This window comes from Schistocerca piceifrons, chromosome 3, assembly GCF_021461385.2.
Source record: "Schistocerca piceifrons isolate TAMUIC-IGC-003096 chromosome 3, iqSchPice1.1, whole genome shotgun sequence".
NCBI lineage: Eukaryota > Metazoa > Arthropoda > Insecta > Orthoptera > Acrididae > Schistocerca > Schistocerca piceifrons.
In genome coordinates this window covers 195,701,104-195,726,867 of record NC_060140.1, presented here as the reverse complement: position 1 = coordinate 195,726,867, position 25,764 = coordinate 195,701,104, and the positions used below count along the sequence as shown (strand labels likewise).

At 45.0% G+C, this 25,764-nt stretch overlaps 1 protein-coding gene across 4 annotated transcripts in view; it reads left to right on the top strand.

Annotated features, from left to right (window-relative positions):
* The window catches only part of LOC124788337 (complexin), a 723,750-nt gene that overhangs the window by 484,074 nt on the left and 213,912 nt on the right, over window positions 1-25,764 (top strand). For 2 of the 4 annotated variants that reach the window (XM_047255593.1, XM_047255591.1), the window contains exon 1: window positions 11,110-11,186. The exons of the other annotated variants lie outside the window; for them this stretch is intronic. In XM_047255593.1, coding sequence (XP_047111549.1) covers window positions 11,126-11,186 — 61 coding nt within the window. In that variant the 5' untranslated portion in view covers window positions 11,110-11,125. Of the gene's footprint in view, window positions 1-11,109; window positions 11,187-25,764 lie in introns of those variants that run through there. 4 annotated transcript variants of the gene reach the window in all.

The window sequence follows — 25,764 nt, the reverse complement described above, 5'->3', positions numbered from 1 at the left end:
AAAAAATGCTATAGAATGCTCCAATACTCTAAAGTGAAATGTTATGGTTTCCCTATTGCGTGACAGACCATTGAATGGAAAAGAAATTCACCATGGGATTACATTCAGTTATAAGTAATACATCTTGCATCTGTTTTATTTCGCACATCTTCAGGACATCAAAAAGAGGTTTCTGGTGTATTTTAGTATGCGTAATTAGCGTAACTAACAACCGTAGGTCTGGAAATTAACGGTTTCGCTCATATACGTATACACAAGCGCAGTGTTGCTAATGTTATGACAGTGTTAAGGCCTAAGGCTGCGTTAATTTCGAAACACACCAAGTAAGGAGTAAATTACAAGTTACAAACATCACTAATTTGATTTTATCGCTATTCCGGATATAGACTACTCTAAGTCTCGCGACGGGACCCATTGGACTTTTTTGTGTGGGTATACTAAAACGATTCGGTTTATTCCCACCATGTTGATAATTTACAAGAATTCCGGGATCGCGTTGTAGATGGTTATCAGTACATTCGGAAAACGCCGGGGATATTTGAACGAGTACAAACGTCGATGACATGACGACATGACATGCTGAAGCCTTCCTCCACATGAATGATGGTCTTGTGGAACGCTTGTAATGTGTTTGTCCTCTAGGACATATCTGCAGTTCGGATACTCGTAAGCTCTGTTATAAGATGTTCACGTACTCAGTAGTACTACGAGAGCGTATTGAAAAATAATAACTTCGAATTTTTTATCCTAAAACTCATAAAGCTTTTTTTAAAATTAAATAAACGTTATTAACATTCTACACCTCTGCTCTTCAAGTCTGTATATTTACTTCCCAAGATAGTTACGCTGGCTAAGAAAATAGTTCTTCCACCCAGAGACATGTTTACTGATACCGTCACTGTAGAATAATTGAATTTGTTGTCGAAGCCACAACCTCACTTCTGCTTAGATCGCTTGATCGCTATCAGAGTGAAGTCCTCGAATGTGTTCCCTAGGTTTTGGAAACAGACGAAAATCGGATGGGGCCAAGTCAGCACTGTACGGAGCATGATCGATGACAGTGGATCAGAGGCGTCGGACTGCTGCAGACTTCACAGGGTTCGTGTATGGCCTGCCACTGTCACGCTGAAGGAGATGGTGCTCTGTGTGTGGACGAACTCTTCGAATTTGAAACTCGATAACAACACGCTGTTCCTCGCGCAATGACATATACTGAAGAGCCAAAGAAACTGGTACTCCTGCCTAATATCATCTAGGACCCCTTGCGAGCATGGAGAAGTGACGCAACGCGACGTGGCATGGACTCGACTAATGTCTGAAGTAGTGCTGGAGGGAACTGACACCATGGATCATGCAGGGCTGTCCACAAATCCGTAAGAGTAAGAGGGGTGGAGATCTCTTCTGGACGGCACGTTGCAAGGCATCCCAGCTGTGCTCAATAATATTCATGTCTGAGAAGTCTGATATCCAGCGGAAGTGCTTAAAATCAGAAGAGTGTTCCTGGGGCCACTCTGTAGCGGTTCTGGAAGTGTGGGGTGTCGCATTTTCCCACTGGAATTGCCCACGTCCGTTGGAATGCACAATGGACGTGAATGGACGCAGGTGATCAGACGGGATGCTTACGTGCGCGTCACCTGTTATAGTGGTATCTAGACGTGTCAGGGGTTCCATATCACTGCAACTGCAGACGTCCCAAACCATTGCAGAGCCTCCACCAGCTTGAACAGTCCCCTGCTGACATGCAGGGTCCATGGATTCATGAGGAGGTCTCCGTACCCTTAAACGTCCGTCCACTCGATACAATTTGAAACGAGACAGGCAATATGTTTCCAGTCATCAACAGTCCAATGTCGGTGTTGACGGCCCCAGGCGAGGCGTGAAGTTTGTGTCGTGCAGTCATCAAGGGTACACGAGTTGGACTTCGGTTCCTAAAGCCCATATCGATGATGTCTCGTTGAACAGTTCGCAAACTGACACTTGTTGATGGCCCAGCATTGAAATCTGCAGCAGAGTGCGGAAGGGTTGCACTTCTGTCACGTTGGACGACTCTCTTCAGTCGTTGTTGGTCCCGTTCTTGCAGGATCTTTTTACGACCGCAGCGATGTCGTAGATTTGATGTTTCACAAAATTCCTGACATTCGCTGTAGACTTATGAAATGGTTTTACAGGTGAATCCCCACCTCCTCGCTACCTCGGAGATGCTATGTCCCATAGTTCGTGCGCCGACTATAACAACACGTTCAAACTCAATTAAATCTTGATAACCTGCCATTGTAGAAGCAGTAACCGATCTAACAATTGCGCCAGACACTTGTTTTATATAGGCATTGCCGACCGCAGCGCCATATTCTACCTGTTTACATATCTCTGTATTTGGATACGCATGCCTATACCAGCTTTTTGCCGCTTCAGTGTACACCGCACCATGTTACATGCTACAATTCGGATCCCTCCAGCGGCAGATGGTTGCAACGTGCGTCAGCGAGGCGGGAAAATCGAAGGAGTAGCGTGCACGACACGCAGTACGTCAGCCGGTATTGAGAACAGAATAGAAAATTCGAAGGCATTACTTTTCAGCACCCACTCGTATGTCGTATCGGGGAAACCATTGGCAACCAGACCCATGGTGTTAGGATTATTTGCTTGTTTGATTATCTTCTACTCGCCCCTTTTGTTTGTACTTACAGTAATTAAACACCCTATATTGCACTTGCATATGTTAGCTTTGAAACTCGTCGTAGAAGTGTCCGAGAAATACGATAAAGTTGAAAAGCAAGGCAGCCGGAATCGACTGTTTCGGTATAAAAGCTGCTAACTGGTGCTCTCATGCCACTCTCAGTCGTTGCGTTCAGGAAGAAAAAAAATGGTTCAAATGGCTCTGAGCACTATGGGTCTCAACTGCTGAGGTCATTAGTCCCCTAGAACTTAGAACTAGTTAAACCTAACTAACCTAAGGACATCACACACATCCATGCCCGAGGCAGGATTCGAACCTGCGACCGTAACGGTCCCGCGGTTCCAGACTGCAGCGCCAGAACCGCGCGGCCACTTCGGCCGGCCGTTCAGCAAGAAGATAGGACTAAGTTACTATCAATAAGATTAAATGTAGTTCCTGTTGGCCCTACATTATACGACAAATACAGGTCAGCTAGGTTGTTGTAACTGGAACTATATGCTGACTTCTAGCACATCGGAAATGTATGTGCGTATTCACTTTTAAGTGAACAACTTTCGTGCAAACAAATGTGTGGGACACGTACAAAATAGGACTAACAGGGGATATTGAACGCATAGAAAAAAAGTAGCACGAATGGTGATAGTTTGTTTCACACGCGACAGAGAGTCACAGGACTACTGAAGAACCTGGACTAGTACACATTTGAGGATAGACCCTATTACCCTGTGTAATTTTACTTTAAAAGTTGCACAAATCAGTACTGAGTGACTCATTAGGAACGTACAAAAATCTCTACGTATCGCTCCCGTAGGGACAGCGAAGTTCACGCTCTTCATACGCGAATGGAACGGGACGAAACTCTGATAAGCGGTTCAATGGAATGCGCCCTCTGGCATGCACCGTGGTTTGCAGAGTATTGTCGTAAATACAGCTATGGAACAACCTGATAACAAACAACACCATTTCCGACCACACCTGAATAATCGCACGATCGCGGATGTCAGCTGTTCTAGAATGGCTAACGCCTTGGCGGTGCAGAAATGCAACACGTGACTAAAAAGGAAAAGATACGGTTATATCTGGATACTAAGTTAAAGTAGATTACCGATAAGCTGCTGTGACAGTAATTACATTAGTCGTACCTTAATGTGGACGCATTTACCATAGAAAGCCTCCGGTGATGAAGCGTTGTGCTAAGAGCTATCAGCAAGACTGCATTAGCGCTCACGGCGCACAATTGCTCCACCGTTACAGGTGTACCGCGTTTTTCGCCAAAATTAGGGCGCTCCTGTTTATCTGCGTCTCTTTATCCCTCTTAAAGCTCAACACGCGGCGCGGTGCTCCCTTGGGTATCTCTAACTCGTAAAAAAATGGTCTACCAGCCGCTCTGAAGGCTTCTTAATGTTTCCGGAACCGGCAGTAATTTGCCTGTAAATGAGCCAGAAGAACTTCACGTCCATCGTTCCTACTTACGACATTAAACTTAAACATCGCTAACATTTTTCTTACTTTATAAGCTCACTTTCTGCAGCTATTTGCAAAGCAGGGTTAGGGAAGCGGCGATTGAGGTTTCATCTGTAGGAAAACCCAAAACTCGAAAGCTGGTGGAACATACTTTAACCCTTTATAAATCCCACATGATTTTTCCTTTTTATCGCGTATTCATAACTTTTTTCGTATAAGCACTCTATCAGTTCCACCTATTTTCCCATCCTACCGTAAGCCAAGTACGTGACGTGAAGCGTCGTCTAGCGCATGTAAATATGGAGCAGACTATTCGGGTCTTGTGTTATTAATTTTCCTGATTTGCAACAGTAGTGTTTTCTTATTTAACACTCTGCTTAATCTCTAGTGGTTGAATACTATATCTTACTGTCATACATACAAATTATTAGTTACTGGCTTAAACTTACCCAGAATTTTTATAGTTACTGGACTAGGGGAGAGAGCAAATAATGTAGTGATTTTCTGACACATTTTTATTGCATCATGCAACACAGTTCACGAGGTCATACGCCTTTGAGTCATTCTCTTATTTTTTAACAAAATTTATTCATGGCGTATTCTTAACATACTGTAGGATGTACTTAAGCTGAAGGTAAAATCTTTTGGAATATTAACCTGTGTCACGTTACATTTCAGTTTCTTCTACATGATCGACGTTTCGACCCCTCTGCTGGAATCTTCTTCAGAATTTTTTGGTGTTCACTATTAGCTAGGCACTGGGCTCATACAGAGGTCCAGCGTTCTATTCCCGGCACTGTCAGGGACTTTATCCGTGATGAAATTCATATAATGGTGTACACTGAACCTTGTGAGGGCTGAAGGTACTTGATGAGATATACCGACATCATAGGAGGCAAAGTTGAAACTGACCTTGGAGAGCAATATGCTACCCGCAGGTTTCTCCACACCACTTCAAATGACAGAAGGAGACATGGCGGCCGAACATGATCTCAAAGTCAGCCGGACCTGATAGCTGAGTTCGTTAGTCTGTTAACTATTGCAGTAAAAGTGCTACAGAGGGCGTACGTGCGAGCAGTCGTTGAAGAGCAGTTTATAGTGCAGGAATGGCAGCCAATTTGTTTGTGGCCTAAGAGCACAACGGCGTGTTAATAAAAATTGTGATAATTGAAATTTATTTCTACTGAATTCATCAGGTGGTCCCCTGTCGCAAATAAGGAAACCGCAATATCTGTTCAATGAGTTCAGTCTTTAATGAGTGTCACAGTCAGCACTAGATGGACCGTGAGAGGCCAAGGGCTTCAGTTGGACAGACATAACCGTTTCTGAGCCTAGATCTGCTCATGCCAGAATGAGTCCGAGTCTCTAATCTTCCAGATCCAGAATTACACTGGACTTCACAGAAACTTTGTTATGGGGTCTAGATTACATAGGTTGGTTGGTTTGCTTGGGGGAGAGGACCGAACATCGAGGCCATCGGATTAGAGAAAGATGGGGAAGAAAATCGGCCGTGCTCTTTCAAAGGAACCACCCCGGCATTTGCCTGCAGTGATGTAGGTAAATTACGGAAAAGAATACATACATAGGCTGTTAAGGGCGAAGCACTGAGGACCAGTCCTTGAAACATCCAGGCGTCAATGGGACAGTTATTTGACATTTATTTACCTTGCACCTGTCCTGCACAGAGGAAGATCTGGAGCAAGAGATGGGCGCAGAGCAATTGACTGTAAATACTCTGCCAACTTCCGTGAGAGCTCATTGTTCAGAGCAATTTATTTGGACAGTTCATGGTTCCCTTCTAGATGCAAGGACCCTAAGCAACATCCACAATGCAACAACATGTAGTTGGCATCTTGGTCACAAATTTGTTATTTCAGGATGCCAGTCTTCTGAATGATCTGATGTGGCCCGTTATGACTTACTCTCCTCTGCCAACTTCTTCATTTCAGACCAGCTTTTACACCCAATATCCTAAATTATTTATTGGATATATGCCAATCTCTGTCATCCACTACAGATTTTATCTTCTACAGCTCGCTCTAATGCTATGGAAGTTACTCTCTGATGCCGTAACACCTGTTCACTCTCTCCCTTCCTGTAATCAGTGTTTCCACATATCCTATCGTTGCAAATTCTACGTAGAACCTGCTCATTTCTTATGTTATCATTCCGCCCAGTTTGCAAAATCCTTCTATAACATGACGTCTCTAACGCTCGGATTCCCTACTTCTCCGATTTTCGCAGAATTCACCATTCACAAAATTAGATTCTTCACAATAAGACACCGGATACGCACATACAGATGGCGGTAATACCGCATAAACGAGGTATAAAAGTGCAGTGCATTAGCGAAATTGTCATTCGTAATCAGCTGATTCATGTGAAAAGGTGTCCGACGTGATTATAGCCACACGACGGAAGTTAACAGAGTCTGAACACGGAATAGTGGAGCTAGACACATGAGACGTTCCATTTCGGAATACGTTAGACCATTCAGTATTCTGACATCCACAGTGTCAAAGGTGCGCTGAGGATTCCATACTTCAGCTATTGCCTCTCACCACGGACAGTGCAGAGACCGACGGCATTCACTTAACGACCGAGAGCACCGGCGTTTGCGTAGAGTTGTCAGAGCTAACAAACAAGCAACACTGCGTGAAATAACCACAAAAATCAATGTGAGACATACGACGAACGTATCTGTTAGGGCAGTGCGTCGAAATTTGTCATTAATGGGCTATGGCAGCAGACGACCGACGTGAGTGCTTTTGCTAACAAGACGACATCGCTTCCAGCGCCTCTCCTGCGCTCGTGACCATATCAGATGGACCCTAGACGGCAGGAAAACCGTGGCCTGGTCAGGTGAATCCCAGTCTCAGTTGTTAAGAGCTGATGGTAGGGTTCGAGTGTGGCGCGGACACTATGAAGCCGCGGACCCAAGTTGTCAACAAGACACTGTGTAAGCTGGTGGTTACACCATAATGGTGTGCGCCATGTTCACGTGGAATGGGCTTGGTCCTCTGGTTCAACTGACCGGTCATTTTCTGGATATCATGTTCGACCCGTTGGAGACAATCTGCAGCCATACATGGACTTCTTATTCCCAAACAACGATGGAATTTTTATGGATGACAATGCGTCACGGCACTGGGCTACAATTGTACGCGATTGGTCTGACGAACGTTCTTGACATCAGCGAAAGTATTGCCGTTGCAGGATTATGTCCACGAACTGACCTCTCGATTATGACCCGTAAATCTTCGATGAGATTCGTGTCGGTCGATCTAGCTGGCCAAATAATTCGCTCGAACTGTCCAGAACATTCTTCATACCAATCGCGAGCAGTTATAGCCTGGTGTCATGGTATATTGTTACCCATAAAAAATCCATCGAATGGTCTCCAAGTTGCTAAACATAACCATATGCAGTGAGTGATCGGTTCGGTTGGACCAGAGCACTCTGTTCATTCGATGTAAACACAGCCAACATCATTACGGAGCCACCATCAGCTTGGAAAGTGCCTTGTTGGTAACTTCGGTCCAAGGCTTCGTGGGGTCTGTGCTCCACTCAGTCCTTACCATCAGCTCTTACCCACTGAAATCGGAATTAATCGGAAAGGCCTTGGTCGTGTGCTTCCATAGCCCATTAATGCCAAATTTCGGCTCACTGTCAAATGGATATTTTCGTCTTACGTCCCACATTGATTTCTGCGGTTATTTCAAGGAATGATGCTTGCCTATTAGCCCTGATGACTCTACACGAACACTGGTGCTCTCGGTCGTTACGTGAAGGCCGTCGACGGCTGATTTGTGCATGGTGAGGGGTAATGTCTGAAATTTGGTATTCTGGAATACTCTTTGTGGATCTCGGAATATTGAATTCTCTAACGATTTCCAAGACGGAATGCCCCATGCGTCTAACTCCGAGTACCAGTCCGTTACTTGCCGTCGTGCGGCCATAATCACTTCGGAAACCTTTTCACACGAATCTCCTGAGTACAAATGACAGCTCCGCCAATGCACTGCCCTATTGTACGAAATACCACCGCCATCTGTATGTGTGCGTATCGTCTCCTCAGTGTACAAGGCAGTAGGCATGAGTAGTGCCAGGACTGTTAGTTCGAGTTTCATCTGGAGAGCCAGTCCGCCTCTATAGTTGGAAGCTGAGTGGTCAATGTGTCTGTCTGACATTCAGAGGACACAGGCTCTATTGTGAATGGTGCTGTAGTCGAGACGGTCTAAGAAGATAGCTGACAGCTTGCAGAACTGTTGCAAGATTTCAACTGCGAAGCGCTAACGCTGCAGGTGAAAACAGTCGCCGTCTTCACAGCTCACGCAACACTATGACGTTGCTACAGAGACGTTTGCAAAACCACGCAACGTTGTTGGTTGAGGTTTTGGTATCGTCTCGTTGGCACTGCAGGCTTATACCGTAGGAAGCAAGGGGAGAATGTTGTTTGGTGGCCAGTATCCTCTTTCTGTAACACAACTGCACTTACGTATTAACTGGGTTAAATAAGAAAACCACTTCACTTAAGCTACTTGTTGTGGTGCAAGCTCTTACTTAATAGCCCATGTTAGTCTCACTGCTGGTGAAGTACAAGTCCGCTATGTACACTACTCTGGTCGCTATGTGCTACCTGGCTCTGAGCTGGAGGCTGAGCTAACTGCAACTGCGACTCCCACTGTGCTGCGACTGATGATTCGACTCGTTGATTCCCTGGATGACTGACTGGACCCTCCGGTCAGCGGCAGCAACCTAAATACTGACAGTCGAGAAGGCGTTGACGGCGCGTTTCTTGCGAGTTTGTCTTTGGCCTCATAGGCTCGCTTGCTCCGATGCTTACTACCGACCTTCTCGCAAACCCTTTGCCACCAGGTGCGCTGGCGACAGCTCACGCCAGTACAGAAGTAGCTCCATGAAATTGCTACGCCCAGCCCACAGCAGCTGTCAGGGATCAACTTATACTGACTCAGCTATAAGGATCTTTCCTTGGTGGAAGGCCTGGAATAGAGTGGTGACTGCCTCTTGAGACCAGTTGGCAAGGTACACTACTGACCATTTAAATTGCTACACCACGAAGACGACGTGCTACAGACGCGAAATTTAACCGACAGGAAGAAGATGCTGTGATATGCAAATGATTAGCTTTTCAGACCATTCACACGAGGTTGGCGCCGGTGGCGAAACCTACAACGTGCTGACATGAGGAAAGTTTCCCACCGATTTCTCATACTCAAACAACAGTTGACCGGTGTTGCCTGGTAAAACGTTGTTGCGATGCCTCGTGTAAGGAGGAGAAATGCGTACCATCACGTTTCCAACTTTGATAAAGGTCGGATTGTAGCCTATGGAGATTGCGGTTTATCGTATCACGACATTGCTCCTCACGTTGTTCGAGATCCAATGACTGTTAGCAGAATATGGAATCGGTGGATTCAGGAGGGTAATAGGGAACGCTGTGCTGGATCCCAACAGCTTCGTATCACTAGCAGTCGAGATAACAGGCATCTTATCCGCATGGCTGTAACGGATCGTGCAGCCACGTCTCGATCCATGAATCAACAGAGGGGGACGTTTGCAAGACAACAACCATCTGCACGAACAGTTCGACGACGTTTGCAGCAGCATGGACTATCAGCTCGGAGACCATGGCTGCGGTTGCCCTTGACGGTGCATCACAGACAGGAGCGACTGCGGTGGTATACTCAACGACGAACCTGGGTGCACGAATGGCGAAACGTCATTTTTCGGATGAATCCAGGTTCTGTTTACAGCATCATGATGCTTACAACCGTGTTTTGCGACATCGCAGTGAACGCACATTGGAAACGTGTATTCGTCATGTCACCTCTTGTTCGCATTGACCCACTTTCAACAGTGGACGTTACATTTCATATGTATTACGACCCGTGGCTCTACCCTTCATTCGATATCTCCGAAACCCTACATTTCAGCAGAATAATGCACTACCGCATGTTGCAGGTCCTGTACGGGCCTTTCTGGTTACAGAAAATGTTCGACTCTGCATTGGCCAGTACATTCTCCTGATCTCTCACCAATTGAAGACGTCTGGTCAATGGTGGCCGAGCAACTGGCTCGTCACAGTAGACCAGTCACTACTCTTGACGAACTGTAGTATCGTGTTGAAGCTGGATGGGCAGCTGTACCTGTACACGCCATCCGCGCTCTGTTTGACTCAATGCCCAGGCGTATCAAGGCCGTTATTACGGCCAGAGGTGGTTGTTCTGGGTACTGATTTCTCAGGATCTATGCACCCAAATTGCGTGGATATATAATCACATGTCAGTGGTAGTATAATATATTTGTCCATTGAATACCCGTTTATCATCTGCATTTCTTCTTTGGGTAGCAATTTTAATGGCCAGTAGTGTAGTTGGATCTCAAGCAACTGTTCCAATCTCTGGTTGTTGACAATGACTGGAGGCTGGTGTGTTGATCCCGTGTCCCAACATACCCCATCCAAATGCCGCATCTGTAGAGGATGACATTGCAGGCGCTTAGCATCGCCCACTTGCCAGAATGTAATTGCCCATTTCATTTTTTCCTACATTTCGTCTTCAGATGCGGGGAATTATTTGGCGAGGTAGTTCCTCGCCGTACTGGAAATCTGGAAGCCTAGCCCGAGCTCTGTTCAGAATTGCAAAAGGACCCGTCCGTGCCGCTCTCGGGCAGGCTAATCTGGGCGTGGGCGGGCGCTGGTAACAGCGGAAAAATCTTTACGAGTGATGCGCGGGTTGTTCGGCCCACGCCGTTAGAGCAGACTGGTGGTCATCCATAATAGAGATGCGCCGACTACGGTACTTCCGTGAGACAGGCAGTATCGACTGGCCGCGATTCGACCGGCTGGCGGCGTCTGTGTTTAATTCAGAGCTGAGCGGAGCGTCGGCGTGTAGCTGGGCAGCAGCAGTTCCCCCAGCCAGCCAGTCCAGCGGAGAGGCGGCCAGGGCCAAGCGAGGCGAGATGAGCGCGCAGCCGGCAGCGACGCCCCGCGTCCGCCTCGGCCCCCCGTCCGCGGCCGCCAGTGAGTACTCGTGCGGCGCTCCAGCCGTGGTCGGCAGGGCGGTCAGCAGCGCCTACTGCAGCGCCAGGGCCTGCCCCACCTGCTACACCGGTAAGCTCTCCGAGGCGGCGACTGACGGCTGATGGAGGACCAAGAGCGTCTACATCTATACAGGGTGTTACGAAAAGGTACGCCCAAACTTTCAGGAAACATTCCTCTCACACAAATAAAGAAAAGATGTTATGTGGACATGTATCCGGAAACGCTTAATTTCCATGCTAGAGCTCATTTTAGTTTCGTCAGTATGTACTGTACTTCCTCGATTCACCGCCAGTTGGCCCAATTGAAGGAAGGTAATGTTGACTTCGGTGCTTGTGTTGACATGCGACTCATTGCTCTACAGTCACATCAGTACGTAGCATCAACAGGTTAGTCTTCATCACGACCGTGGTTTTGCAGTCAGTGTAGTGTTTACAAATGCGGAGTTGGCAGATGCCCATTTGATGTATGTATTAGCACGGCGCAATAGCCGTGGTGCGGTACATTTGTATCGAGACAGATTTCCAGAACGAAGGTGTCCAGACAGGAAGACGTTCGAAGCAATTGATCGGCGTCTTAGGGACCACGGTACGTTCCAGCCTATGACTCGCGACTTGGGAAGACCTAGAACGACGAGGACTCCTGCAATGGACGAAGCAATTCTACGTGCAGTTGACGATAACCCTAATGTCAGCGTGAGAGAAGTTGCTGCTGTACAAGGTAACGTTGACCACGTCACTGTATGGAGAGTGCTACGGGAGAACCAGTTGTTTCCGTACCATGTACAGCGTGTGCAGGCACTATCAGCAGCTGATTGGCCTCCACGGGTACACTTTTGCGAATGGTTCATCCAACAATGTGTCAATCCTCATTTCAGTGCAAATGTTCTCTTTACGGATGAGGCTTCATTCCAACGTGATCAAATTGTAAATTTTCACAATCATCATGTGTGGGCTGACGAGAATCCGCAAGCAGTAGTGCAATCACGTCGTCAACACAGATTTTCTGTGAACGTTTGGGCAGGCATTGTTGGTGATGTCTTTATTGGGCGCCATGTTCTTCCACCTATGCTCAATGGAGCACGTTATCATGATTTCATACGGGATACTCTACCTGTTCTGCTAGAACATATGCCTTTACAAGTACGACACAAGATGTGGTTCATGCCCGATGGAGCTCCTGCACATTTCAGTCGAAGTGTTCGTACGCTTCTCAACAACAGATTCTGTGACCGATGGATTGGTAGAGGCGGACCAATTCCGTGGCCTCCACGCTCTCCTGACCTCAACCCTCTTGTCTTTCATTTATGGGGGCATTTGAAAGCTCTTGTCTGCGCAACCGGTGCCAAATGTAGAGGCTCTTCATGCTCGTATTGTGGACGGCTGTGGTACAATACGCCATTCTCCAGGGCTGCATCAGCGCATCAGGGATTCCATGCGACGGAGGGTGGTTACATGTATCCTCGCTAACGGAGGATATTTTGAACATTTCCTGTAACAAAGTGTTTGAAGTCACGCTGGTACGTTCTGTTGCTGTGTGTTTCCATTCCATGATTAATGTGATTTGAAGAGAAGTAATAAAATGAGCTCTAACATGAAAAGTAAGCGTTTCCAGACACATGCCCACATAACATATTTTCTTTCTTTGTGTGTGAGGAATGTTTCCTGAATGTTTCGCCGTACCTTTTTGTAACACCCTGTATACACACTCCACAGGCCACCGTATCGGCTCCACTCGCATATAGAACCGTATGCGTCTCTGAGAGCACTAATTTCTCTTATCTCCGCGATTCCTTACGCAAAATGTACGTTGGCGGCAGTAGAATCGCTCTGTCGCGTCCCGGCACAGCCTCACTATACCAAAATTAAGTAAGTGCGAACTGCGTAGCACAATCGGGACGTTAACGACAATGGGTTAGCTATAAATTGCTGTCAACCTTTATATCGGAGATGAGGGGGAGAGAATCTCCTTAGTTTGAAGCAAATAAGTTTCTTGAAACTAGGTTACACAATTGAAATAGGCAGAAAAATGGTTCAAATGGCTCTGAGCACTATGGGACTTAACATCTGAGGTCATCAGTCCCCTAGACTTAGAACTACTTAAACCTAACTAACCTATGGACATCACACACATCCATACCCGAGGCAGGATTCGAACCTACGACAGTAGCAGCCGCGTGGTTCTGGACTGAAGCGTCTAGAACCGCTCGGCCACAACAGCCGGCTAGGTAGAAAAGATTGGTTAGTTTCTATCAAGCTTATTCTTACATATACTTATGTGAGGTGTTGGGCCATAAACCCCTTAGTAAGATTCAGTCTCCTTTAATTTACTTCTATGGTCACAATCTTTTCTGTTTAACAGATTACCGGTTTCGGTCTTTAAAGACCATCATCAGATCTGTCTCATAAAAACAAAGTCCTAATGTACTGCAGCCATAGTGGCATCGTCAAATGTTAAATGCGGAATCAGCACCAGCATCGTCAAATACATATAAATCACATCACATGCACCAGTGATTTGTATGTATTTGACTATGTTGGTGCTGATTCCGCATTTAACATTTGACGATGCCACTATGGGCTGCAGTACATTAGGACTTTGTTTTTATGAGACAGATCTGATGATGGTCTTTAAAGACCGAAACCGGTAATCTGTTAAACAGAAAAGATTGTGACCCTAGACGTAAATTAAAGGAAACTTATTACATATACGGGACACTGTTTTTTCTCGATGATGTCGCAGCTTGTGAAGATTCAGTCTATTTATTCGGACTTGCTACTTCAAAGCTAATTGCCGGTACATATAAGAAACAAGTACAAAGCAATCACATGTTCTTGGTTAGCACTGTAATCTCTCTAAGTAATTGAGACAAAGACTAACAGCCTCTGTTCAACACTATTCCAATGAAACTCTAAAAATCCTGCTTGACCTGCAGTTCCTGAGTGTCCACCAGAGTCTGTCACCGTCTTCACGTAGCTGAAGTCTTTATGAGCTGTATCGGCTGCTACGGGCCTCCTCGCCCCCCCTGGCGTCTCGCTGCGGAATCTCCAAACTGCCGGCACTGGCTCTGAATCTGCATCTGAATCTCTGTCTCTAGCTATATCGCTGCCTGGCTTTTTATTTCGTTTCTCATGTACTTGGGTGCACACGAGTTAATTTGTTTCACACGACCCTTTCATTTCTAAGTGATCGGATTGCACAAGAATGCCTATGGTTCCACACGACACTCTCGTTTCTAATTGGTCGGCTTGCGCAAGAATGCCTTTGGTTCCACACGACATTTTCGTTTCTAGCTGCACACAACTTAATTTGGTTCCACACGAGTCTTTTCCACACATGACTGACACTCTCTCTTGCTGCATTATCGCCCTGGTGTTTGCGTCTTCCATTGCGCAAGTTTGATTCGTGCTGCTTCCTCTGACAAGAAGTCAAACACTAAGTTATTTGATCAACAAGCCATACTAGGCAGCCTTCGCTGCTTATCTTCTTTCTATGTCCTGGTGGACTATTTCTTAATGTCGGCTGGCTGTTTGCCTATGGAGCCTGGACTCTTACTATGGTCACATAAGTAAGAATAAAAATTAAAATTTTCTATGGTCACAACACCTCTGCATTCAACAACAGACGCCAGTTCTCTAAATTCCTCCAGTAGTGCTCCTCGAAAAGTACGTCGCTTTCCCTCCACTGATTCCCATTTGGGTTCCCGAAGCATCTCCATGACACTTGCGTGTTGTTCGATCCTACTGGTAACAAATCTAGCAGCTGCCTTCTTAACTGCTTCGATGTCTTCTTTTATCCTGACCTGATACGGATCCCAAACACTCTAACAATACTCACCGATGGGTCGCACTAGAGTCCTACAAGCGGTTTCCTTCACAGATGAGCTATATTTTCCTAGTCGATCATTCACCTTCCCTACTACAATCCTACCATGCTCCATTCCATTTCGTATTCCTTTGCAACGTTACGCCTTGATACCAGGTAATCAAAAAGTCAGTACAAATTTGAAAACTTAATAAACCACAAAATAATGTAGATAGACAGGTAAAAATTGACACACGTGCTTGGAATGACATGTGGTTTTATTAGAACCAAAAGAAAAAAAAACTAAGTATTGCTAGACGCGTGAAAGATTTCTTGCGCGCGTCGTTTGGTGATGATCGTGTGCTCAGCCGCCACTTTCGTCATGCTTGGCCTCCCAGGTCCCCAGACCTCAGTCCGTGCGATTATTGGCTTTGGGGTTACCTGAAGTTGCAAGCGTATCGTGATCGACCGACAACTCTAGTGATGCTGAAAGTCAACTTCCGACGCCAATGCCTGACCATAACTATGGACATGCTTTACAGTGCTGTTCACAACATTACTCCTCGACTACAGCAATTGTTGAGGAATGATGGTGAACATATTGAGCATTTCCTGTAAAGAACATCATCTTTGATTTGTCTTACTTTGTTATGATAGTTATTGCTATTCAGATTAGGCGAAGTGCCATCTGTCAGACATTTTTTGAACGTTTGTATTATTTTGGTTCTAATAAAACCCCATGTCATTCTAAGCATGTGTGTCAATGTGGACCTCTCTATCTACATCATTCCGTTATTTATTCAGTTTTCAAATTTATACTGACTTTTTGATCACCCGGTATATAACCGGCATGACTGTGTCAACTAGCACGCTACTAGTATCCTACCCCAAAATTATGGGCTTCTTTTACCTACTCATCCGTATTAACTTACATTTTACTATATTTAGAGGTAGCTGTCTTTCATCACACCGACTAGAAATTATGTCAAACTCATCTTACACACTCCTACAGTCACTCAAGTACGACACCTTCCCACACACCACAGCATCGTCAGAAAATAACAACAGACTGTTTCTTACCCTGTCAGCCAGATCATTGATGTGTGTAGAAAACAGTAGCGGTTCTAATACACTTTCCTGGGGCACTTCTGGCGGTACCCTTGTCTCTAACATTCGCTGTCGCGGACACCGTACTGGGTTCTGTTACTTAAGAAGTCTTCGAGCCACTTATAACCTATTCCGTATGCTTGTACCTCCGTTAACACTCGGCCATGTAGCACCGAATCGGTGTTTTACGGAAATCTAGGAATATCGAGTCATTCTTTCATCCTTCATCCGTGATTCGCAAGATGTCGTGTGAGAAATGGGCGAGGTGAGTTTTGCGTGAGCGATGCTTTCTAAAACCGTGCTGATTTGTGGTTAGAAGCTTTTCCCTCTCAATGAAATTTCTTATATTCGAACGGAAAATATGCTCAAGTATTCTGCAGCTAACCGATATTAAAGATATTGGTCTGTAATTCTGTAGGTCCGTGCCTCGCGTCGACATTCTTCTACACAAGACTTTCCAGTTTTCTTGCTGCATCAAATCTGGAAAAAACTTCAAGCTTTAGACTATCACGAAACCAATCCTGGTACGCTGCAGCGCCTATATCGTCACATCCTACCGTGGGTTCACCTACGCCCACTCCATATCCAGTCCCAACTCAATGGCAACCGACTCGTTCTTCCAGACGATGGAAACCATCCCTATATTTATCCATCATACCAACTCTGACTCTCCCCCACCTATCCCACTCCGCGTCAAGCTCCTCCATCCCTCTTCCCTACCCATCGTTCGCCATCCTTCTCCTCTTCATTCTACCGACCTACGTACACACCAGCCTCCGCCCCACTTCCCGCTATCCATACCAACACCTATCTTCATCTCCAAAGTACCTACCTACACAACCCCGATATTTATACCCACGCCCTTTCCTTTAGCCATACTGAACACCTTAACGCAGGGTGTCCAGACTGCGGTCCGGGGGCACACAGCAAGTATCAGTGTAGCCCAAAAAATGAGCTTGTATCACAAGATCGGGAAGAAAATCCGTAAAATTCCGTTTATGTAAAGTTATGGTAAACTGAATATTTTCAATTTGCAACATACGTCACACCATGTTACTCTGCCATTGGTTCGTCCTGTTTTCAACACTGCTGCCTGTGCTGCACTTGAGCCTGCAGTCTCGCTTTTATACAACGCCATGGTCTGTCTCTAACAGCTGTTTCAATTGCAGCTGCGAAACTAGAAGTTCAGAGGCGTAATCCTACAGAAAGAATGAAATACGCAGCCACACTTCTCGATTTGATGCAAGCATTTGAAAATCGGTTTCAGAATTTTCGAAATGTATTTATGCGACAGTTTTTACAAACAACATAGATCAATTACCAGAAGTTTTCCGTATGGAATACATTTACTTGCAGTCTGACATCCAACTAAAAGAAAATTTTGACTATGTGTCTTATTTGGACTTATACAAATCATAGCTGCCCATATCCATTGCTGCACAGCATCCGTTTCGTATGTATGTGTCATCTTTCTTTGAAACCACGTACATTTGTGAACAGTTATTTTCAGGAGTAAAGCGCACAAAGAGTGAAAATAGAAGAAAAACCCAACCGCTTCGATCGAACCTGATAATACATTAGTATCCCAGATTCAAATCCCACATTAGTTCTATATTTGTAAATACTTACATTATAAGATTGCTAATGAAATCTCCTTTAAAACATCAGTTTAAGCCATTCTTGCTTTTTTAGAATAAAGAATCATAAATTAATAAATTCTAAATTACTTAAATGTGTTAACTACGGTCCTTGACCGTCAACCTCTTTTTTGCGCACAGTGGTTACTGTTAGTGTTAATTATATTATGTATGGCCCAAAAATACTCTTCTTCTTCCAATGTGACCCAGGTAAGGTAAAAGCTAAAAGGTCTCAGACCCCTCCGCAAATCCCTTTATTTTGCCCGTCCCCCGCCCCTGAGCAGGTCCTTCAGCTTTGTAATGAAAGTGCAGTGCTCACTTTTAAAGAAAATCGTCGTGTCTTCAATGTGTATGGCTCTCCATAGCACCTTCAGGCGCGTTTTGTTTGGTGTTTCGGCAGATGTTTACAGTTCCGTTTTTGTTCCGTGCAGATGAAGTCGTTCCAAACAAATTCCGTTCATCAAGTCTTTCATGCGACGCCAGGTCTCGAAGTAAAATGTCTCTTTGTTTGAAATACACAAAAAATTATTTTTAAAGCGAAATTTTTTGTGCCCATTCGATGAAAGGACCTACAATAGCTCAGTGTTATATTCGTTCCATAGATATGAATTGACAGTAAAACGTGAAGGACAGCGAGTACTCAAGTAGCGACTGAGGAGCGTTGATGCATAGCTGCAGCAGACTGCGCGAGATAGAACAACAGGTGAGTAGCTGTTGAAGTACCGTTTATTCTTCATGTTTTATTGCCCCTGTTAATACATTTCGATGAAACGAATATCGTGCTAGACTAATTTGGGACTGCTCAATAGAATTGGCACGTAAAGTTCCGCTTTAAAATAATGTTGTTTGTCACGGGAAACAAACCGATGCTTTCGATTGACATTGGGCGTATCATGAAAGGCTTAATGTGCAGTATTTATTTGTGCCAAATCCTGGTAAGCGGAATTGAAAATATTTGCCAAACCGCCAGAGAAAATGTGCCGGACAACTCGTAAGAGAGACGACCGGTATATTTATGCCTTTTAGTCTTTCGGTTCTAATTCAAATAACAAAGAAAATCAATAGTTTTAGGTTATGTAAAGACCAACAACATTCATCTTTTTATAGATTCTAAAAAAATCTAAAAGAAATTTTCAGCGTCTAAAAAAATTTGTTTTGTTTCTATTTATACGATGGCTATTCGAAAAAGAAACCACAGAGAAAATCCGACGGAACTTTGCACAGGTGTGTTGCACAGTGTCTTTCGTATGCCTGCAGATAGCGTCACGTCGCCCTTCTCAGTTCTGAGCACGCAGTGAGCGCGTAAAGATGCCCACAGAATAGTGTCTCCCATCAAGTATGTGTGCCTTCCGGCACATTTCTCCTGATGTCATGCAACCCCACTGCAGGGGCAATGAAGACCCACCTGCAGTGTTTTCGATGGGAAGTACTTTATCGCTCACGATCCAGCCAAAATTTGGCTCCCTCTAGTTTTCATGTCTCCTCAAATGAACCGCTGGTTATGAAAACAATACTTCGGCACAGACAACGAGCTGCAGTCCAGGGTAGAAAATTGTCGGGAAGCACAGATGTCTGGGTTCTATGACGAGGGCACTGGAAAGCTGGTGCAACGCTACGACAGATGTCTAAGTCGGGAAGGCGACTATGTAGAGACGAAGCTGGAAGGCGTAGATAACTGTTGTAAATAAAACAGTTTTGATTTTCACTCCGGTTTCCATTTCGCAATCGATTGTTCCTTACTTTCCGAACAGATCTCATTTTCTTTATATTTTTATATCTTTTGACTCCTAACGAAGACAATGGTGAGGATCGTCAAAAGCTTGAGGTTTTAACGAGATCAAATGTGGCGGGAAAACCGAGAACCTTTCATACGGGCAACTGACTGGTCCTCGACTCCGACGCGTCCTTTGTGTTATAGAGAACTGACGTCCACTATTCAAATACCACGTGCGAGAACATGATCTCTTGTTCATGTTGTGGATCTACATCTACATACACACTATGCAAACACTGTGGAGTGCATTGGCAGATAGTTTCTTCCTTTCCCAGTCCCATACAGAGCACGGGAGAAAGCACGGCTAAATACTTAAGTGCGCGCTGTACATTAGTCTTGTCTTCCTCCGCTCTACCTGCTATAACGGCAAACTCACCCTGTTCTTGGCCGACCAGAAAACTGTGATCTGACAGGCCAGGATTAGAGCTAAGGACGGGGTTAGGCCGCCGTGAGAAATGAGGTCTTCGACAGTCCTCAATCGGCGCTTTTCCAACAAACGTTACGATCTTCGTGAGCGTTTGTCACTTCCTGACACCTGTGTTGCTTGTTTCGTACAACTCTAGAGAAGCCATCCTGTGTTATCCGTTCCCATCCTTCAATGAGAGCCTAGGACGATCACGGACCTGTCTGTCAAACACGTCCTACATAAATACAGTGGAGTTTACTTTGGGCTCACCGCTGACCATTCCATTGGTTTCATGTCCAGGTTTCGCAAGACACCACTGGAGACGCCCACCACATTGTCCCTAGAATTACCGTGGTTGAGAAGGAATTCAGGGTCACCACCGTATGCAGTAGTCACCACATGGTCCAATATGATCTGTTCGATGTAACTATCTGTTCGATGTACTGCCTGGCGGTAAGGCGACCATAGACAACAGCAAGATCCATATATGGTTTTCAACACTGACGCCTCTCTACATCATCACAGAACCTTGGCCTAATATATCAACTTCCTACACAAACTTTGACATGTACCGCTCACCAATGCGTCGCCACACACGAACACGGCCGTTGCGCAAGTCTCTAATAAAAAGTGTTTTCTTTTATTTTAATCGTCCGCCCCTGGTAGCTGAGTGGTCAGCGCGACGGAATGTCATACCTAACGGCCCGGGTTCGATTCCCGGCTGTGTCGGAGATTTTCTCCGCTCAGGGACTGGGTGTTGTGTTGTCCTTATTGTTGTCATTTCATCCCCATCGACAAGCGAGTCGCCGAAGTGGCGTCAACTCGAAAGACTTGCACCAGGCGAACGGTCTACCCGACGGGACGCCCTAGCCACACGGCATTTACATTTCTTTTATTTTAATGATTAAGTAACTGAAAATCTATTTTCAGCAGCTGATATATCTTTACTTCATCTAGCACTTTCCGAAAGACGCCGCAAATGACGTGAAATGCCACATTACAGACGCAGGCACTCTAGATAAACGCCCGGGTACGATGCTGACAAAGTGGTGTCAGTCGACGAAAGATGAAACTTGCAAATCACCAGTACAACCGATCCTAAAAATACGCCGATTGTATTCGCAATTGCAAATATGGACAACGATCAGCTGTTGAATGAAATGACGAGACTGAAAATTTGTGCCCGACCGGAACTCGAACCCAGATTTCCCGCTTATCCCGAGCGGGTGCCTTCCCATTTTTTTTTTTTTTTGTTGATCTAATTTTGTTTGTTATCGTTCGTTCTATTTGTTCGGGGCGGATGTTCCATGACGCTCTTTCATGTTCGTCGTTGATCCATTAACTCAGTTATTTTATTACAGAGGGTGGCTAACCCTCTGACCAAACACGCTGAGTTACTGTGCTGGCTTCCATTTGGCTATCCATTCACTAGTCATTGCCAGATCCAAACTTCCATATGTGATGCATGCGGTGTCGGGGGATAAATACGATGTACCTTTGTATCGTGATTCAGGAGAAACACAGGCACTGCAATGTCGTATACATCCTAAAAATGACTCGACTGAGCCGTATCCGTACTAAATAGGATTAACAGCGGCTTTCGAGCGTATGAAAAGGAGAGCAGCGCGAATACCTACTAGTTCGCTTGATACATAGGAGACTTGGCAGACGCCTGAAGGTAAGCTTCAATGCCACTCACCCATGCCGGTGCGCTATATCCGCTCATGGCCGGGTTAGGACTGATGTGGTACTTGTGTTTTCGTGGAGAACCATTCCTGTGTATAGGCTATTATTAGAGTGTAGTCCTCACTCCAAAACGCATTTTAAAGCTAATGCCAGCTCCACCCCTCAGGGAGGAACGGGTATCCCCCTTCTATTTGTGACTAGTGTGTATCGTATGGTCAAATGTGACTACGTTCTTCAAAATTTTTGCTCATTGCGTAACCGAGGCTGCACCTGGGAGCCAGCCCTGTATTTATGCAAATGGGTGTGGAAAATGACATCGAGGCTGGCCACATCGTTAACCTGCGAGACGTTCCCGCGTCGCCTCAATGCGCTATCCAGGATACATATGTCACACTCGTCGCGCGAAATCCTACTTACAAAATTTCGAGAACCAGTACTGAATGAACAATCTAGGAATATGCTAAGTCTCCCTCCGAAACTTTACCGTAAGCACTGCTATGACAAGATTAGGCGAATCACAGCGTGCACGATCTCATTTAAACATTCTTCCACGCGACATGTGCGAATGGAATGGGAAGAAACCCTAATACATGGTCTGTCTACTTGTGCATCTACATTAATAATCAGCAAGTCACACTTAAATGCTTGGCAGAGGGTTTATCGTACCGCTTTCAGACTGTTCTTGGCTGTTCCATTCTCGAATAGCACACGGGGAAAGCGAACAACTACATCTTTTCTTGCGTGCTGTGATTTCTCTTTGTTTATCACGACGATTGTTTCTCCGCATCTGTGTGTCAGTCAACACATTCGGAGGAGAAAGCTGCAGGTTCAATTTCGTGAAAAGATATCGCTGCAACGAAAAAGTCTTTGTTTTAATTATTGCCAACCCAACTCGCGTATCATATCCGTAACACTCTCTCCGCTGTTTCACTATAGTACAAAACGAGCTGCCATTGTCTGAACTTTTTCGATACCCTCCATCAATGCTATCTTATAAGATCCCATTCTGCACAGCAATACTCTAGCAGACGACGGACAAGCGTAGCGTAGGCAACCTTTTTGGTTGACCTGTTTCGTCTCCTAAGTGTTCTGTTCTTCGCTTCAGCCTACTGACAACACTTTCAGTGCGATGGTTCCAGTTTAAGTTGTTCGTTATTGCAGTCCCTAGGAATTTAGCTGAATCGACAACCAAAACTTTGTACGCTTTATAGTGTAAACAAAATTAACACTTGTAAGTGCCCTCTGTCACGCTCGTCAAAACCATTTTCGGAGTGTACATATAAGCGTAGATCATTACGGTGCTCGTACCAGCTAGATTGTAGTCATAGAAGTTATCGGTTCACATATGTGAGTTCGTCTCCTTTTGGTCTCAGAAGAGAGCTTTCTAATCCTTGAAGATCTTGATTCTGCCCGTCATTAGCATATCGGATGGGCAGCTCATCAGTGTTGATACCACCTAGCAACCTCCCTGCCATGATCCAGGACACTGCCGTAACCACACCGGCTTTTCATTTGAAAAATCGACCTGTGGAAAAAACGAATACCAGATACTGAGTTGCGACGTTACTGGCTTCCATGAATGTTATCGTCTAGACTGCATAGACTGTCCTTAACGATAACCTCTTTTGCGACCACCAACTTCGGATACTGTAAAAAATGGTTCAAATGGCTCTGAGCACTATGGGACTTAACTTCTGTGGTCATCAGTCCCCTAGAACTTAGAACTACTTATACCTAACTAACCTAAGGACATCACACACATCCATGCCCGAGGCAGGATTCGAACCTGCGACCGTAGCAGTCGCGCGGTTCCGGACTGAGCGCCTTAACCGCGAGACCACCGCGGTTCGGATACTGTAATAATAATAATATGAAATGAAACATAACAGACATATTAAAGTATTAAAAGCAGCTCACATTTCTCTGCAATAAATAGCCGAATACACATACCGTCACAAACACGGAGATGCGTGAAAAAGTGCCACATCACGAAACAAGTTTAAATTTATTACTTCGTTGATACTAAGTCTATTCACAACACTTTTCGCAGACAGTACACATATCTGCCACTGAATGTATCTACAAAAATATATCATTGTATGACATATAGTGCAGAAGATATCACGTCATAAACACTGCGATGCGTGAGAAACTGCCGCATCTTGCATGATGTCTTATACTATTTTACTACCAACTCTATTCACAACACATTTCACAGACAATAGGCACGTATAACACTGGATATACTTAAGCAATTACGTAATTGTACAGCACGTACTTCAGGAAATACGACGTCATAAGCAATGACCTGCATGAGAATGAAAGTGCAGGGAGAAATTCGCCGGACTTAGAGGTGAAATACGTGTGAATTATGTTAAATACCTGTGAAATATATATGACATGTACATGCTGGCAAAGACACGTGTAAAATGCTCATCCTAAGTCTGTGGAATGATTTCCATCAAATTTGATACACATATTAATTTCAAACTGGAAAGAAATATTGTACAGGCAAGAACGACGAGCCACCTAGGACGAGTGTGATAACGTGGGGAGAGAAGGACGGACGAAGCGATTGACAGACAACAAGGGGGAAGGAGGAGGTGGGCACAGACAGGAAGAGAAGGAAATTGATAAAGATAGGGGAGAGGAAAATGGGCAGAGAGGGTAAAGGAGGAGATGGATAGAGGTAGAGGGAGGAAGAGATAGGTAAGGGATAGGGGGAGGTGAACACAGAAGAGGAGGTAGAAATGGACAGAGAAAGGGAAAAGGAGAATTTGGTCAGAAAGAGGGAGGAGGAGAAGATGGATAGAGAGAGAGGGAGGAGGACATTGACAAAGAGAGGGGGAGTAGGAGATGCACACAGGCGGAAGGAGGATATGAACAGAGTGAGGCGGCGAAGATCGACAGACGGAGGTGGAACGAGGAGAAGAACTAATAGAAGATTGGGATAATTACATCCCCCGGCCACACCGGGTACTCGTCTAGGAGAAAACAAAATATGAATTACAGTATTGAATCAAATAGACTCCACGTAGAAGGTGAAGCGACAACTAATAGAAAGAGCGAACTAACTCAAATAGGAGAAGGAAACTACTGTTATGCTGGGGCATCTTACAACGCGTTCTGTAGAGTAATTTACATTGTGTTACGTTCCACACAAGTATGCACAGAAGACAACTCAAACCCTGTTTAAGACTGCCGCACGCCAGCGACCCTAGCTGCACTATAGTTTCGTCGCTGCCAACCAACCTACTGCTTTGCTGGAGTTCAGGAAAGGTTAATGTTCCCCGCGTCTTTCTATGTACGCAAAGTCATTACGCAGCGAGACGCAAAGAGTCGGGTCGTTAGCGAAGCTGTTATAAAAATTAAAAGATCTGCGCTAGTGATAAATGAGACAGTACGTCGCAGACGTGAAAAGAAAACTGTACAAAAAAGAAGAAGTGAGACATTGTATGATGTTGGGCGAACGTAAAAAGCTTCGACATGTTGTTGCAGTTGTTTCGTTCTACAAATATAAAATCTGGCGTGCATTTATTCCGCTTTATATTAAGTGTACACGACCTTAATGTCATAACAAATAAGATGCTTAGAAAGATTTAATACCAGCTACTGTTTCATACGAAGTTTTGTAGCTATGTCGACTATATCTGAAAAAGTGCATGTCCCTCACATATTACGGAATTATAACTCACGCCTTTATGACGAACTAAATAATCAAACATCACTCTTTTTCGTTATCCTTGAAAAGACCGTAAAAGTCCACATAATTAAAATGGAATCCCTTTCCATGTAAGAAATTCATGCTGTCTGTGAGTCGATGCGCAAAGAGTAGACTTGTTTCCGTCCCGTTAGCGCGTTTTATCATGACAAGAAGATTATAGGCTAATATGTAAAAGTAACGTACACTATCACTAACTGATATCACTTTATAGCGGTTGACTCACTCACGTCGTTTCGCTCATTTCCCCGAACTGTCGTACAGATAAACGATTTCCGAGATTTCCCTCAGTTACTTAAGGAAATTGCCGAGACGTCCTGCGTATTTCCTTCCCCATCCTTCCAGAAACCGAACAGGCGCTTCCTTTCTTACGACCACAGTGTCTGCGGAACGTTTAACCTTAATCTTCCTTCCTTCGAGTTTAT